Consider the following 16,190-nt stretch of genomic DNA (forward strand, 5'->3'; position numbering starts at 1 on the left):
ACACACACACACACACACACACACACACACACACACACACACTGCACCACTATATGTAGTGTAGCCTTTATTTTTTGGATTTGCTTTTGTCAATGATTACTATTAAGGGGTAGAATTCCCCAAAACCTGTATAACTCGGTGACAAGTGGTAAATTGATTAATTAGTTGCGCTTCATATTTATTTTTTAGTATTATTATTCTTGATCATAGAAACGTTAGATATCCACACACACAAACATAATATTACAGTGATTCTGTAGAAGTTTCTATAATTAAATAATTATGCATAAGGATAACCTTCATGTACATCTTAAAATATGAAAAATCATTTTTGTTAATAAGTTGATATACTAAAAGGTAAAATTATAAACTTATATCTGTGTCCAGGAGTAACCAAATAATTCATCAAAAGATAGTCCTTTCAACAATATACTGTTGTGTGGAACAAATTACATGTAATTTTTATAATGCAATTTTAGAATGGTTCATAAAATTGTACGTGAAATGCTTCATAACTTTAACACCTTGAACTCTCACAGTCATGAAAAAAATACCCCATTTTCTTTCTTTATTTATTTTTTCACTCTTTTTATTGTTTATAACATGTTTCTTTTTTTGTTTGTTTGTTTTGTTTGCTGTTTTGTTTTTGTTGATGGAAACAGCTGCCTTAATCTCACATTAACTAATACATGTCATACAAGTCCTCAACTTTAAATATTAACTTTTGATAATTAGTTTGTGTACTCGTTGTCCTATATAAAGAGAGAGATCACACATTAAAAAAGTTGTTCATTACTGTAGATTATGCAAGGAAATTACCTTTCTGATTTGTTTAGAGATATATAAAAGCACAAAGTTGTACCGAAGAGAGTAACTGTGTAAACAATTTCAAGTCATGGTGGCCTGACATTAGGAAAGAACACATGCTGTAATTTAAAGCTACATGAGAAACATACAGATTGTGGCAGCTGTTTTTATTAATAATTTGTCTAAGTACCTGCATGCTATAAATAACCCGCATGGTTTTTTAAGCCCCATCTCCTGATAAGGACAAGAAAAAAGAAGGTCTCGCTCCAAGTCTCCCTTCAGCAGCTGGAGACGTAAGAAAGCTCCAGATTTTGATGATATGGATGCAGGATTTGGTGACCCAGGTAGTTTTAGTAATAAACTAATGGGTGAATATGGGTAGTGATCATTGTTCTGTATAGAGTTTAGAATGCAGCCATTATTATTAGTACTTGTATAGTTATATTTATTATTATATGGTGGTTTAGGTCATATTATCGCTTGTTTGTTTGTTGTTGTTTTTTTTGCTTTTTTAAAATTGTAAGCATTATCTTAAACTATTTCATCTTTTATATTTAAAGTTTAAAATGCTGACCAAAAATTCTTTACATTTTCTAATTTTTTAAGCATTTTGGTTGTTTCACCACTTTCTTTTTAATAAAACTTGGAATCATATAATATCAACTGATTTTATGTTGTTTTTTCCTTGCCTTTATGTGACACATTAAAACTGTAAAGAAACAAGTTTTAAAAGTTATTATAGATCTGATCCAGGTTTGAATACCATGTGTTGAATGGTTTATATAGTTTCACATTATACTTTTCATAATTTTTACTTTGAAAATTATTATTTTAGAGCAGAGCTAACTTTTTTTTAACCATAACCAATTAAAATATTCAAGGCAGTTATGATTACTTACTTTTGACCCCAAGTTGCTACATTTTTACAGAGAAATCTAGTCCTGTTTCTGCTCCTTCAGAAGAAGATACTCAGTTTGAAGGATTACTCGTGAGGAAACATGAATGGGAGTCCACTACAAAGAAAGCAACCAATAGGTAAAGAAACAATTTTGTCTAGTAATCCTTAGATAAAACTACTGAACTGTGCTTGAAAAATAGAATGAAATTTGTATAGCAGGAGAATTTGACTAATAAACCGCAATTAACTGAAAAGGCATTTTCTTATCAAATAATCATAATTTTTTCACAGTTGATATAAATGTACAACATAACTAATATTAATTAAACTGCTCCAGAGTATTTGTTAATGACATGTTCTAATGCTACAATAATATGTATATTTTATGAATTCTGTTATTGAAAGCATTAAATAAATTTATTATTTTACTTGAAAGTTACATCTTTAAATTTATACAGCTTTGGTTCTTTAATAGCATTTACATATTTTATTGGGTTTTGTAACTTAATGCAAAACAACCCTGTGTGAAACCATACTAAATGTTTTTTACCAAGTGGAGGTTTTCATTGGGTAATAAGGTCATCTATATGGTTGAAGAAAATACAATTGCTATCGATTGACACTCGTCTTGTTGTGACTTTCATATTACATTTTGTGGCATTATTATTACTTTGTTAGTACATTAAAAAAAATCATTGTTTTAAGCTTTAAATAAATCTAATTTGGCATAGATGAATGTCCAGTTACACAACTTTTGATAGTGAACTTACTAGCTAACTATACGTAGCAGACCTTGACTGTGACTTTTTTTAATTTTTCAGTACATACGTACCTCAGGTCAATAGTAGGCCTAAAAAAGAACTAAGTTTTTGTAGTTTGATAGTTGTATTTTAAATTTGAAAATGTTTTTTTTTCTCTAAATGTTTTAAAATCCACAGGCTGTAGTTTCTTTTGTTAATTTCCGTTTCTTTTTTTTTTTCTTCTTCTTCTTCATTCTTTCCTTTTTGAAACTTAGCTGCTACTAATGTACTGTGACTGGTTTATAATTTTAGAGATGTCTGTTTAAAAAAATAAATTATTCTGTAATAATGGTAATGCCATTTTGTCCTTTTTGTACAATCAAAGGGCAAGTAATGAGGGTAGTGTCTGATTTAATGTAAGTGTTAACTACATAGTATCATTGCTAATAGTCAGTAGTAAATTCATATTATGAAATACACTCAGATTAGACAGGTTTATTTCTGTTTTATTCACTTTAGAAAATAAAAATCACTTTTGTAAATATAAAGTAGTAAATCCAGCATCACAATTTATGTGGGCAAAAGTATGTTTAGTTTCTTTTCTTATGCTTAAATTTATTGAAGTAAAAATGCTAAAATTATCTTGTATTTTATAATAATATCTTTATGTAAAAGCACTTATTTTATTTCTGAACAAGATATTTATTGTCACTGAACTTAGTGCTATGGAAGAAATGATAATGTTTCATTACTGTCTGTGTAAGTTGTACAGTTTTTTAATTCAATTAAAAGGCTATCTTTAGTATTTAAGTTAGCTGTTATATGAGTAGAGAACCTGTTTTGTTGAAGTGTAAGTGACCTGAACTACTTTACAAAAACTTATCTAAAATCCTCAGGTCTTGGGATAAGATCTACTTGGTTCTTCGTGGAAGTATGTTGTTAGCCTATAAAGATCAGAAACATTACAAACAGGTGAGTTTAATATATAAGTAGGAACTATGGCCATTCTTTTGTTTAATAAAGTTCTGAAGATATATGAAGTCATCTAATCTTTGTTTAATTTGAATCTCGAACTACAATGTTAATGTTGGTGTTGTAAACTTATTTAGCTTTTTACAGGTGTTTAATTTTACAGAAAATGTTTCATGTATAAAGTTCATTATATGTTTTATAGTCTGTATGGCTTAAAAATAGTAATGTGCTCAGTTTTCCTCTCAACATATCTTTTTTTTCTTTTTTTTGCATTAAAGCTACCTAATGATGAAATGAATTTCTTTAGCTAATATTTGTTGTACTTCTTAATATCTGGATTGTTGAACTTTAGGAACCAGAATTCTATTTCCGCAATGAGTCCCCAATTGACCTTAGGGGAGCCACTGTTGAAGTAGCTTCAGATTATACCAAGAAGAAACATGTTTTCAGGCTAAAGTAAGTGCCTTTTTTATCTCTCTCTCTGTCTTCTCAACTCCATTTTTTACATGTGAGTTTTATAAGTAGCTGGAAGAGGAGTTGGCTATTGAAAATTATAAATCTATTTTTAATCATTTCTTCATTCTTGTTCTCAAAGGCCTGAATAAACATGGTCATATTCATAAGAATACACAAAAATTATGAAAAAGCTCATTTTTTCTTCCATGTTATATATATTTTTACAAAATGTGAAGCTTCAAAAATACTGCAGAGCTAAAGATGAAAGCATTTCCTTTTTGTGGATTTTTGAGGTTCAGTTAAACGATCATTGAATTATTTTTCCACATTGCAGTTTAACTTTGAAGATCACTTGTTAAAAGAACGATTGTCTAACATTCCCAGTTTTCTTTTTGTTTTTCTTCTTCTTCTTCTTCTAGTCTATTTATGAAAAATAACTCTTTGGAAGGCTAATTTCATCTAGCCCTCGCTGTCATCTAAGGCTACATATTTCTTCCCAGCTGAAAGCTGAGAATGCTGTAGTAAAGCAACGTAGAATTGTGATAAATCTTTGATTCATATGTCAGTGATTTAGTTTTTATCAAAATATTAAGATGCAATATTTTTGTTTCTATTTAATAGAGATTGTAGTGGTCTTTTGTGGAACAAAACAAGCACAAATTTTATTTATTTAATGGATCAACACATAATGAAACTAGCATACTGAATAATCAATTAATAAGCATAATTGTCTTTATATCTCTAGTTTAAATAGTTCTACTACACCAGACAAACCGTTTTATAAGCAAGTTTAAGCAGAATCAGAAGAATAAAAATAACCTTCGTAACCAGGTTGAAGAATTTACTCCATACATTGTGAAGAAACAGCTTTTGTATGTCTTATATCATAGCTTTGTATGACCTTTTTTTCAGGTTATCTGCTGGTGGTGAATATCTCTTTCAAGGAAAGGATGATGTATGTTGAAATGTTTTTATTATTTTAAGAATTAAGATCTTTCATACTGAAATACAAGTTTAACATCCACTTTTAGAGAGTTAGCAGCTACTGCTTTTAAATTGTTATTGACACTATTTTTAAAAGTTGGTAAAATATTAAGTTACGAACTTCGGATGTTTATTGCAGTATCAGCCTTTTATTTTTATATTTTCATCACAAGTTATTTTAAACTTTAACAATTTGATGATAGTTTGTAAGCATTAGTTACATTATTTCTGTTTCTGAACCAAATTTTGAAATGTTCCTTTTAGGTGATGTCTGTGTGGAACTTGTTTTGGTCTCATTTGGAATAATTGTCAACTAAAAAAATTTCCAGTGTGTGTGTGTGTTGTGATTGTTCTGCCAACAAAAATTGAAAAAGCTTTGTAAGGAAAATTATAAAACAGGATCTTTTAACCCTCTTGCTACAAACGGGTCAAAGTAGGAACATGTCACAGCATTTTCGTTATTTTCAAAATTTAAATAAACTTATTATCATTGTATGGCAAAAAATTGGAATCACAATATAGTTCATAAATCAAATCTTAATATTATATATGTTTCAATTTCTTAATTTGAAAGAAAATATTTTTAAAAATGCTAAATGTCTTTTGTGTGCCATCTGGCATGTCTTCTAGTCTTATTGCTCAGTTTATATTTTATTATGCCTACCATACAATGTCTGTAGTGGTTAATGAATTAGAAACTAAAATTTCACATTTAAATGTTGGAATATAAAATAAGAACCTCTCACCTTTTGATTTGCTGAGATATCAATATATTTTGCAAACTTGCTAGGGTAACTCCACTCACCACTCCATTCTTTTAAAACCTCTTGTCTACTCATGCCAACTTTTCTTAACTACATGTTTAGAACCAATAGAAAGAACACATTCCAAGCTACATAAATCTGATTTTCATTTGTAATTGGTTTGAAAGGGAAACGTACATTGACGAAGTCATTGCTCTGAACAGAAATATTTTTTCAACACACATATAGCTTAGTTAGAAATAAATTACAGTGGTTTTATGTGTTCCATTATACTAATTTGATCATTTTATTGGTTTTTCTAAAATGCATCTTTGAAATCTACAGAAATTAATTTGTCTTCCTTCTCCACTTGGAGAGAATAAACGAGACTTACAGTGAGGCTTAGAAAGTATGATGGATGAGTACAAATCAATTTTGTAACATTGTAAGTACTAGAAATCATATGCTTTAAGAAAAAACATTTAAGTATTTATGAGTAAACAGTAACATATAGATGTTGATAAGCACTTACACACTTTTTACACCTATACTGCTAAATTCTGACCACCCCCGTGAGGATAACTAACAACAAAATTCCTATCAAGTTTATTGGATCTGCCTGGACTTTGTACAGAGCCATCTCATAGACATTTTTCAGCACTTTTATTACTTTAGACAATTCCCATTGCAACCACTGTACTGTAAACAACCAATAAATATTCTCCCACTGTGTTTTCAGAGCTGGGAATACAATAAACTCTATGGGAAAGTTCTGCTAATTGTGCTACACAAGCTTATTTGATATTGATGGTGGTGTATTATGTTGTCACGTAAACAGTCTAATGGCAGGAGTGATAATTCATTGCTTAATGTTTCAGCAGGTTTCTGTTTCAGCTGCTAACAATAGAATAAACATAGAAAATAGATGTGAAAAGGTTAGACGTAAACACTCAGGAGAAGTACCTTGGAACTTCATGGCCAATGCTAAAAATGATAGAACAATACTACTCACTTTATTTTGCATTTTTCAGTCTTTAAAGTTTTCTGATGTTTACAAGGTTACAAGGGTTTGTTGAATTGATTGACCCATTATAAAGTTAGGGTAGAGAAGATAACAGATAAAATATAATGTTTTTCTGATGAGAAATGTTTTATATTTAGGAGGTTTAGAGATTATGCAAATGAAATTTAAGATTTTCAGATGAAGAAAAGTATTTTTTATCTTAACATGAAAAGCACTTTGCACTAGGAGCAGTCAACACTCTGACTCCATATATACACAGACAAATTTTTAGTCAAAATACTTAATTTAAAATTCTGACTTTTTGTCTGCAAAAGACTTGTAATGATTATTAAAAGCTTGAGAAGTTTCATGAAAATACACAACAAAATTAAAAGTTTCAGTATGGAAACTCTGAGATCACATGGTCAGTGTAATACACTGAGGCAGTAGCAAAAGGGTTAATGCCTGCACTAGAAATAATTTGGTGAAAATAATTTTATGCAAGAAATATAAACAAAAAAGAACCAAAAATAAGGATGTGCTATACCTAACAACAAACTTATCTCAAGATACTTTTCATTTGTTAGCTAAATATATTTAGAATGTATTATTAATTTTTTGATTTGTTTTGAACATATTTTAGGATGAAATGAATAGCTGGATTCAGAAACTTCAAGTTGCATTAACAGAGGCTGATGGCTCAGCAGGCCCCTCCCGCTCCCAGACCCTTCCTGCAAAGGCTGAAGGAGAGCGCAAGGATGAACATAAACGTCGCAGCTTCTTTACTTTGAAGAAAAAGTAATACAATGTGCTTTGAAATCTCTAGTTCTCCGTGCTGCTTGCTCATCGCTTTGGAACTCAATTAATGAAACCTGTGCTCTGTATTAACCAGTCCTGTAACTTCTTGGTAACCCTGGACATGGTTTCTATGTGTATCAACATGTGCATTGTTCAGTCCTGACTAGCCTTTCACACAGAACTTCAGTATTGGTATCTTTTGTTCAAAAAGTCAAGTCACTAATTAATGCTGTTTTGTGCATGTGTATCTAAACATTGACTAATCTTACCACTTCTGTCTTCATGTAGATATCTTCAAAACACATTTGCTTAAAAAGTAATATTTTGTCAATTTTGACTGAAAGTTGATTGGGGCACAATGTACTTGCTTAGTTTTCTGTCTTGCTACAGAATTATTTAAATAATAGTTATAAAGATTTATAAAAATCTCATGAAACTTATTTCTTCCCAGCTGAAAGCTGATAATGCTGAAGTTAAGCAACATTTGAAGGCTTTTCTTTGCTTTGAAGTAATTTAGAACTGTTTGCTCTTTCTTGAACTTTGTGAAATAATTTGATTGTACTAGTTAAAGGTTTATAATGGAATGAAGAAAGATTATCCAGATAATGAATATAAGTTACATTTAGCCAAAATATTTTAACTTGTTTCCAATTTTATGTAAAAATATATTTTTATTTTGTATACTGTTTCAGAATTTTCTTTTCTTAAATTTAGAAATGAATAATCATGTCATTATGAAACTCAGTGTTCTTGTATATGAATTTTGATCATTTATTTGCTTTAATTGTTCTGTAGCTAGAAGTGGGAGCTCGACGTAGTTGGAAGGAAAGCAGTATAATGAAGCAGCAAGGAGCCCAGGTCTATTAGCTTTTAACATAAAATAAAGACTTGTGTAGATTTATTTTTCTTGGTTTGAAAAGTTTTTATATGCATATTAAGTTTGTGGAATTATGCTTTTCTTTTGATTACTGTTTAGATTCAAGATGACAGAGTTAAAAAGACTGGTTAATTGGTTTTTAGTTAGAAAATATATGTGCTTGTGTTTAAAATGAGATTTTGTTTTTAAACTTAATATTTGTTTAATAATGTGTTAGCTTTCTTTTTTTTCTTTTTTTTCTTTAACCAACTGATGAAAACTCGAGGTCTTAGGAATATTCCACACTGGTCTTGGGAGCAAGCACTTTCTTTTGTAACTTTTTAAGTTATGTCGTATCTTTATCTATATACAGTTATATATATAAGGTATTTAAAATTGATTGTTGACAAGCACAGACATATGCTGTGAGTATTCCATTTTCAATTCACATGCTTTGTCAAGTTCCATTTCTTCCTATCAGATTTATTTAAATTTTAGAAACAATTTTAAAATTAAGAAATGCTACAAATGGGTGATCTTTTTACAAGTCTAATGTTGAAAAAAAAGTTCATATCTGATAAATTCCATTTTTAGTTTTAGATGTGTTTCCTAAAGTAATGTTTGTCATTTCAACTTGTAGACATTTCTAGAAAAACTACTCTAAAGTATTGTGAGCAGCTCTGAAAACTGGAGAATAATAAAATGTTTAGATCCATTTGTATGTGCTTTTTAGAACTGTTTTATCTTATATATAAGGTGAATAGTTATTCAGTACACTTACTTCCATGTTTTTTTTATTATTATATGTTATAAATTTTATCAGGGCCAAGTTTGTTTATTTGTTGGAAATGAAACAGTCGGCTAAAATCAGGTTTTTTGTGATTTCAGGTTTAATATCATCAAGCTAAGCCTTGTTCAGTTGAATCTTTAATGTGTTTGTGTCACTGTGAGAAAAAAAAAAAAGAGAAAAATAGATTAAAAATTATCTCTACTTGTTAATGATGTCTGCTTGTGATTCTTCATCTTGACAGTTTGAGATGTACATTTTGTATACTGAAACATATTTAAAGAATCATACTTATTTTAGTGCGTACAGGACCAATGATGCATAAACCAGCATTCGTTCAATAACTCAAATGGAATCAGCATTTTAAAACAACTATCACAGGTTCTGATAATAAAATTGCATTTGCGATCACTACCGCAAAGACTACCTGATTATAATGAGAGCTATGATTGATGTATGGTGAAAACATAGCTAAATGTTGATAGTTTACAAAAAAATAATTAAAATTAGTAAGCCCTCATTCACTACATATGTACACAAATAACTTACTACTTTCATATGTTTCAAATAATTTATTATGAAAGGTTAAAGATGTAATTATTTTAGTCATAAATGTTTTACCTGCCTTTCAAAAACTCATAAATTTGTTAGAACTATGTCATTTCACTTTTAATTTGCATTTTTATCACAATTACTTGACAAAAATTTTGAATTTACAGTGGTTGTGAAAATTGTAGTTATTGTACACATACATGGTATTTCAGTGCATCATAGAGTACACATGGTATTGTATAGGAAGTTGAAATAGCACAGGTATTAAGGGTATCATATGGATGTGTCACAGTTGTTACATGAAGCCATCAGAAGCCCAAAATGTGGTTTCTTTTGCATCTTTCCCATGAACTGATGAGTGAAAAGAGGTGGATAACTGAAAAATGTTATTACACCAAAGGATGTAATGGTAAATACTGTAGATTGCATATTATCAGCAGTGGGTCTTGTTCTGGTGTTGCTGTACACAAGTTCATAAAGAACTTTGAAGGAACAGGTTGCACTTCTGGTAAGCCATGTAGAAACAGACCACCACCATCCACTGAAATTATTGCTGAGGTCAGCCTTGCCATAGCAAAACAAGCCAGCACAAATGCACATGGGTTTAGTGGTGCAACTTGTGTCACCCAGTGTTTGGATTTGCCAGTTTCAATTGCTTATAAGGCTCTTCATCAACTTTGCAAATGCTTCATTATGTTCAAGCAATGAAGGAAACAGATTTATCTATATGTGTTGAGTGTTGTAGTTCTTGGCAAAACTAGAAGTTGATGACTAATGGTCTGCCAATATCTTAAAGATTGATGAGAGACACTTCATCTGTACAGAAAGTGTCAACTGCATTATCTGGTAAAAAGTTAATTCAAGTGTAGTGTTTCCTACGCACTTCTGTGGTTCTAAGGTGATGATGTGGTGTGCTTTCCCAGCTGACTTAGTTATTGGACCATACTTTTCAACAATTGTTGGCATGTGGACTGAAAATGTGCACAATCAGTGCAGCAAAATACCATGCAGTGCTCATAACCAGTGTGATTTTGAAGCTGCAGCAACAAAATGTGACAGACACTGAAGTGTTCATTCAGTATGTGCTCCTCTGCATATTAGTAACCAAATGTGTGTGTGGGAGCACTTTTAGGACAGCATTATTTCATGTCACTTTCTCTGTGAATGGTCAACTCATTCACCAGACCTAACATCAGTCCATTTCTGGTTGTGGGGCTACACACAGTTCCAGACCTCAAGGATACAGTTGTTTGGAAAGTGGCCAGTGTACCAGATGAGATTCAGATTGTAACTGCAATACCTGTTGTCAAACATAAGCAGTGCATTCTGGGTGCTGGAGGGACACATTTTGAACTGTTGCTGTGATTGATCAGATATTAGGTCATAATGGTATTCTTGATGGCAAGGTGTGGCATTTGCAACCATATGAAACCCTTAATGCCCCTGTGCAATTTCACCTCCACATGCTCTACTGTTTTTGAGATGTGATATTATGAACTGCAAGACTTTTTTCTATAATCATCCTGTGTGTCTATTTAAAAGAAAAATCAAATTTTACTTTTTCTGAAATAGTTGACAAACTACGTTATCCGAGATTACCAAAGTTATCATCTGATTAATATTTTAGATTAGTTAATATTATTTTATGTGATAATTATTCCTCTACCTGTATAATTTTAATCAAATTTTGTGTTTTATAATTACATTGTTTCTTTTATATTAAAATGTAAGGCTTGGGTATAAGACAAGTTAAGAAAAAATTCAGATAATGATGAAATATTGCTTAATTTTATGATCAAGAAATATGAGTGAACATTGAAAACTTTTGAAATTTTAATTTATGTTAAAGTTTCTGAAGTTTTAACTCATCCCCATCCATTATTTAAAAACCGAACACAAGTTTTTGACTTTAATTTTAAAATCAAGAATATATAGTAAAACTGTATGTATAATTTCCTTATCTCTTAGATTTTCTGTCTACTTTTTACTCGTATCAAAATGTCAGGTTCATCTTTATTCTGTAGTGAGGCCGTCAGCTGTGAATTATTTTAAAACATTAACACCTTACAAAAAAAATAATGGCTTAGGATAATCAAATTGTGATCTGTGAAGCTATGCTTCTTCCTCAATTTTTTTCTTCTTTTATCATTTGCTCCTCACTGCCTTATTTATTTTCATACTGTTTCTCTCCTTTCCCTACATCAGTTTCCAGAAGTCTACTTTCATCAGATTAGTATTGGAGTGAGGCTTCTGGGATCTTTTTAAACAACTAGATATTGTGATGTATATCTGTGATTCTCAACCATTGGACCATGAGACACATAGTTATGGGCCAGAACGACCTTGACTGCTCTAAACTAATAAGTTATCAACTGCATATATGGTCCTTTACTATCATGCTAAATAACTAAGTGGGCCTATAGGTGAGAAAGGTTGAGAAATTTTATTATATATAAGTGGGTAGCTTACATTGGTTTTTTCAAACAGATCATTTCCACTCAGCATATGCTGTAGTTCGGGGGGGGGGGGCAAGAATTTTGGCTACAGATGCTAAAATATAGGAAAAATTGTCAGCTTTTCCACCATTTTCATTGACAGATTATTTTTAAGTTCCACAGCAGAAATAACTAATTGGTGTGTTTCTTGTTTTATAATTAGCCAGCTTTTAAAATGGCCATAACATTAATAAGATATTCTGAATCTATTTCCCCATTTTATAAATCCTTCTCTTGATAACCTAGATCAATTAAACATCACTGTGGGCTGGGGTGATAGCTTACTTATATTATTCTTGGATCTTTTCCTTTACTTGGTTCTCACCAACGTTGATATATTCATCTTCTTTTTATACGTCCTTATGTATGTGTTCAGCAGTGGTGAGAAATCTTTGCTACTTGACATCAGACATCATAAATGTATTCTTTTAATTTGTCACACTATAGACCCAAGGAGTTGAATGAATTTTGAGCTTTTTCACCCAGAGTACATTTTATGGAACTTTGTGGAACACCTTCCAGGGACTGCCTCTCCCAGGTTAAAATATATTTTAGGTAGTTAATGGATGAAGCCCCTGAAGTTTCTTGAGGTTTATATTGTTGGGTTGATGAAATAAAGTGCCATAGAAGTTGACCTTTCAGAATGGCAGGTGCTGTGTGTGTGAGAGAGATACGAATTAGAATGTTTTAAGATACTCATTAGACGAGTGTTCATGAACATCTCCCAAGTGGTATTCATATGGGCTGCATTATCTATCATTAAATAACATACGATTGGTGGACTGAGCTCATAAATATTTCAGAATTGATCAGCAATGTAATATGCATTGTTTATATTTGTCGACGTCTCTGAATGAATTAAAGTGGTTATCTTAAAAGTTTTAATTCCCTCATTGTGAATATTATTCTAACTATGAAAAATTTCGGGGAGACATCTATATTCTCAATATAAAGAGTTTCCCGCCAGCTACTCACAGCCAGGAAGTTTGTGGGTTGAATGTAGCTTACAAAAAAAATCTGCACGATATAAAGAGAGTTTCCCGCCAGCTACTCGCAGCCAGGAAGTTTGTGGGTTGAATGTAGCTTACAAAAAAATCTGCACGATATAAAGAGAGTTTCCCGCCAGCTACTCGCAGCCAGGAAGTTTGTGGGTTGAATGTAGCTTACAAAAAAATCTGCACGAAAGGGTTTTTCAACCATGTGGAAAGGGCGTTACTTCCATTAAAGTGAACGAGAGATCGAACTCTTTCATCTGATCAGGCAACATTATGTATAAATCCATTAACGTCAGTTTGATGCAGGCTTGTGCCACTTGATGAGTTACTGAGGAAGGGAAGTAATGAAATACTTCCATCTTTTACATTCATAAATTTCAGTAAAATTAAATTGGTAGACGTACCTTGTACAGTAGTGAATTAGATACTGCTGTAGTGACAGGAGTGACAGCACGGTTGGGTTGATTTCTCTCTAAAAGTCACAAAACATGAAGAATGCGCGTTTAATTTTTAGTCATATTTCAAGATATTTAACTTAACAGCGCTTACATTTAGCTTTAACTGTTTTTCTAGTATAAACAACATAGAAACAAAATGCCTATACAATTCTCCCATTCTACTGTTTTAAAGTAAATGTAGGGTAATCAGTATTACTACAACTCGTTACTTTGACAGAAATACTGGTTTCATCGTGTAATCTCACTTTTTTCTTTCGCTTTCAAAATATTCCTTTTACAGAATGCTATTTCAATACATATATCTATTATAATTTCCCTAATGAAAAATTTTCAACCAATAACACGTCAATTCTAGACAAAGTGTATTATATCAATCAATAAGCACATTTCCAGAGAAACTCAAGACGACATTGGTATACCAATCGATCTCTGTATAGTATATAAATATCGCAAATAGCACGATATAATTAAAATTCAAAAACGCGCCTCCGCTACAATTCCTTACTGTCGTCCTTAAGTCATAAAAGACTACACTAAGGATTGGTAGCGGAGGCGTAATTTTGAAATTCAATTATATTCTGCTGTGTGAGGTTTATATTAAATTCATTATTGATTTATGTGTGTGTATATAACACACACATAGAGCTGCGTTATAGAACTTGTTCAACCTGTGTAGAAAAACAAACAGAACTATCAAAAACAACCTACTTCCGTCATTTACTAATATAATCGTGAAACTGGTTCAAGCAATATTCTTGTATGCCATAAAGCAATTTTTCAGCAGGTTTGCGTCAAACTGTTATAATATTCAACTTCTTTGCTAAGACTAGGTTATGACTGAAAAATAGTGAAATTGATTATTGCTTATTAATTAATTAAACCATCCTTTAAACTAGCTCACTGTGATATTTGCTGTCATATTCAACAACCATAAAAAATCATAATGTTTGATGGTGGTGTCCATTGCCACTCTTATAAAAATGAATGATATTTACTGAAATTACCACCTTATTTTTTAGAAAACAGATGACTGTTTGATTTCGAATAAATATAACTTATAGATAAACTGCAACTCTTGTATGTGTTCGATTGTTTTCCTGGTCATTTTGCGACCTACAGTAGGAATTGAACTGGATTCTTGGTACCAAGGGTTTGATGATTTGAACTTTCAGCATTAATAATGTATTTCCATTATTATTCATGGCAATATTCAGTTTTTCTATTATTAATAACAGATTATTAATTTTATAAAGATAAATGTTAAAGTAATATCTTCTAAAAATTTCATCCCAAAGGTATTTGCATATTTTGCGGAAAATGAAGGATAAAATTATAGCTTTCGTATTTAACAAAGAATAACAGGCAGAAAGAAAGTTCGTATTATGGTTTTATAATGTTTCTTTATGAAATCAAATTTGTAGCTAAAACATGGAATAGTTGATTAATGACCTTATGTCAGTAAAGTGAGATTTTAATAAGAAAAAAGTTGGTTCATAAACATTACGATACTTTCATTAATTATTACGTCTTAACATTGATGATTTAATGGACCACTTGTAAAGCGTAGACACTGTAGTGTAATGTTGTATATATGTCAAGGCATGGTGAATATTATTGCAATGGAGAAATGCCGTGGCCGTCTATATACTTATCTATCTATGTGACCAAAATAATAAATACGATAGTGCCATCTGTTGTGCTGAAGTACAACAAGATCTTAATGCCAGAAGTGGTGATTGAGGCATATGGAATGTAGCGTTATCTATTGAACGATACCACAAACAAAAATCCATAAAAAATTAATACTTTTGGTATTTGTAATAAAGACAATTAGAAAAATAACTATGGTATGTGCAACGACCATTTCTTTATAATATAACACAATTTTAAATAAAAGTACTCTCATCACAACAAGAACACGACTTTCACTAGGTCGGTATGTGAGGGTTTGATTATATCTTTATTGATGTAATGTTTAAATGCAGTACACAGAAACAGGAGTTCTTAAAAAATGAACTGTTATTTTATCAATAAGAGGTATCATTTTTAATATATAAAAACGTTATTGTCAGTAACATTTATGAAAATTTTGAGCTCTGTACATTAAATAATTTTTGTGCAATGAATTGCGTATGACTAAAGAGCACAATCCGAACACTTCCTGTGCAGTACTTCCCAGAAAAAAAAAAATATTTTTTTAGAAAATGTTCACTTTTTTTACAGTTTCTTACAATGAGGTATGAATACTATGATTACTAACTACTAGCACAAACAACCACCTGCAGGGCGGCGTTTCTGTTAGTTATCTTAATTTTTGAGCCCCCAGTGGCGCAGCGGTATGTTTGCGGACTTACAATACAAGAACCCATGTTTCGATATCCGTGGTGGGCAGAATACAGATAGCCCATTGTGTAGCTTTGTGCTTAACTTCAAAGAAACCTTAATTTTTGCAGCAAGTTGTTTAGAAGATAAAGCAAACTTCAGCGATACAAGTCCTTTCTTAAATAAAACTAGTTTATTCTTTCTCAATACAACTTTGCAATACACAGAATTTCCACAGTCTCTTTAACTTCAACACACGCTATAATTCACAACGATTCACGCACTTTACTTACGGTCACTACCACTCACTTGGCTCAATTATCT

At 31.2% G+C, this 16,190-nt stretch overlaps 1 protein-coding gene across 1 annotated transcript in view; it reads left to right on the forward strand.

Moving 5' to 3' along the window:
• Window positions 1-8,982, forward strand: part of LOC106464222 (spectrin beta chain-like) — a gene marked incomplete at its 5' end in the record, with an annotated part of 74,471 nt that extends 65,489 nt beyond the window's left edge. The window contains 6 exons of the mRNA XM_022391930.1: window positions 1,737-1,842; window positions 3,342-3,417; window positions 3,770-3,873; window positions 4,786-4,828; window positions 7,247-7,401; window positions 8,197-8,982. Of these exons, the coding sequence (XP_022247638.1) occupies window positions 1,737-1,842; window positions 3,342-3,417; window positions 3,770-3,873; window positions 4,786-4,828; window positions 7,247-7,401; window positions 8,197-8,200 (488 nt within the window). The remainder of the gene's footprint in view (window positions 1-1,736; window positions 1,843-3,341; window positions 3,418-3,769; window positions 3,874-4,785; window positions 4,829-7,246; window positions 7,402-8,196) is intronic.
• Between the last annotated feature and the right edge of the window lie 7,208 nt (window positions 8,983-16,190).

The sequence above is a fragment of the Limulus polyphemus genome, unplaced genomic scaffold, assembly GCF_000517525.1.
Source record: "Limulus polyphemus unplaced genomic scaffold, Limulus_polyphemus-2.1.2 Scaffold1591, whole genome shotgun sequence".
In the NCBI taxonomy this organism is placed as follows: Eukaryota; Metazoa; Arthropoda; class Merostomata; order Xiphosura; family Limulidae; genus Limulus; species Limulus polyphemus.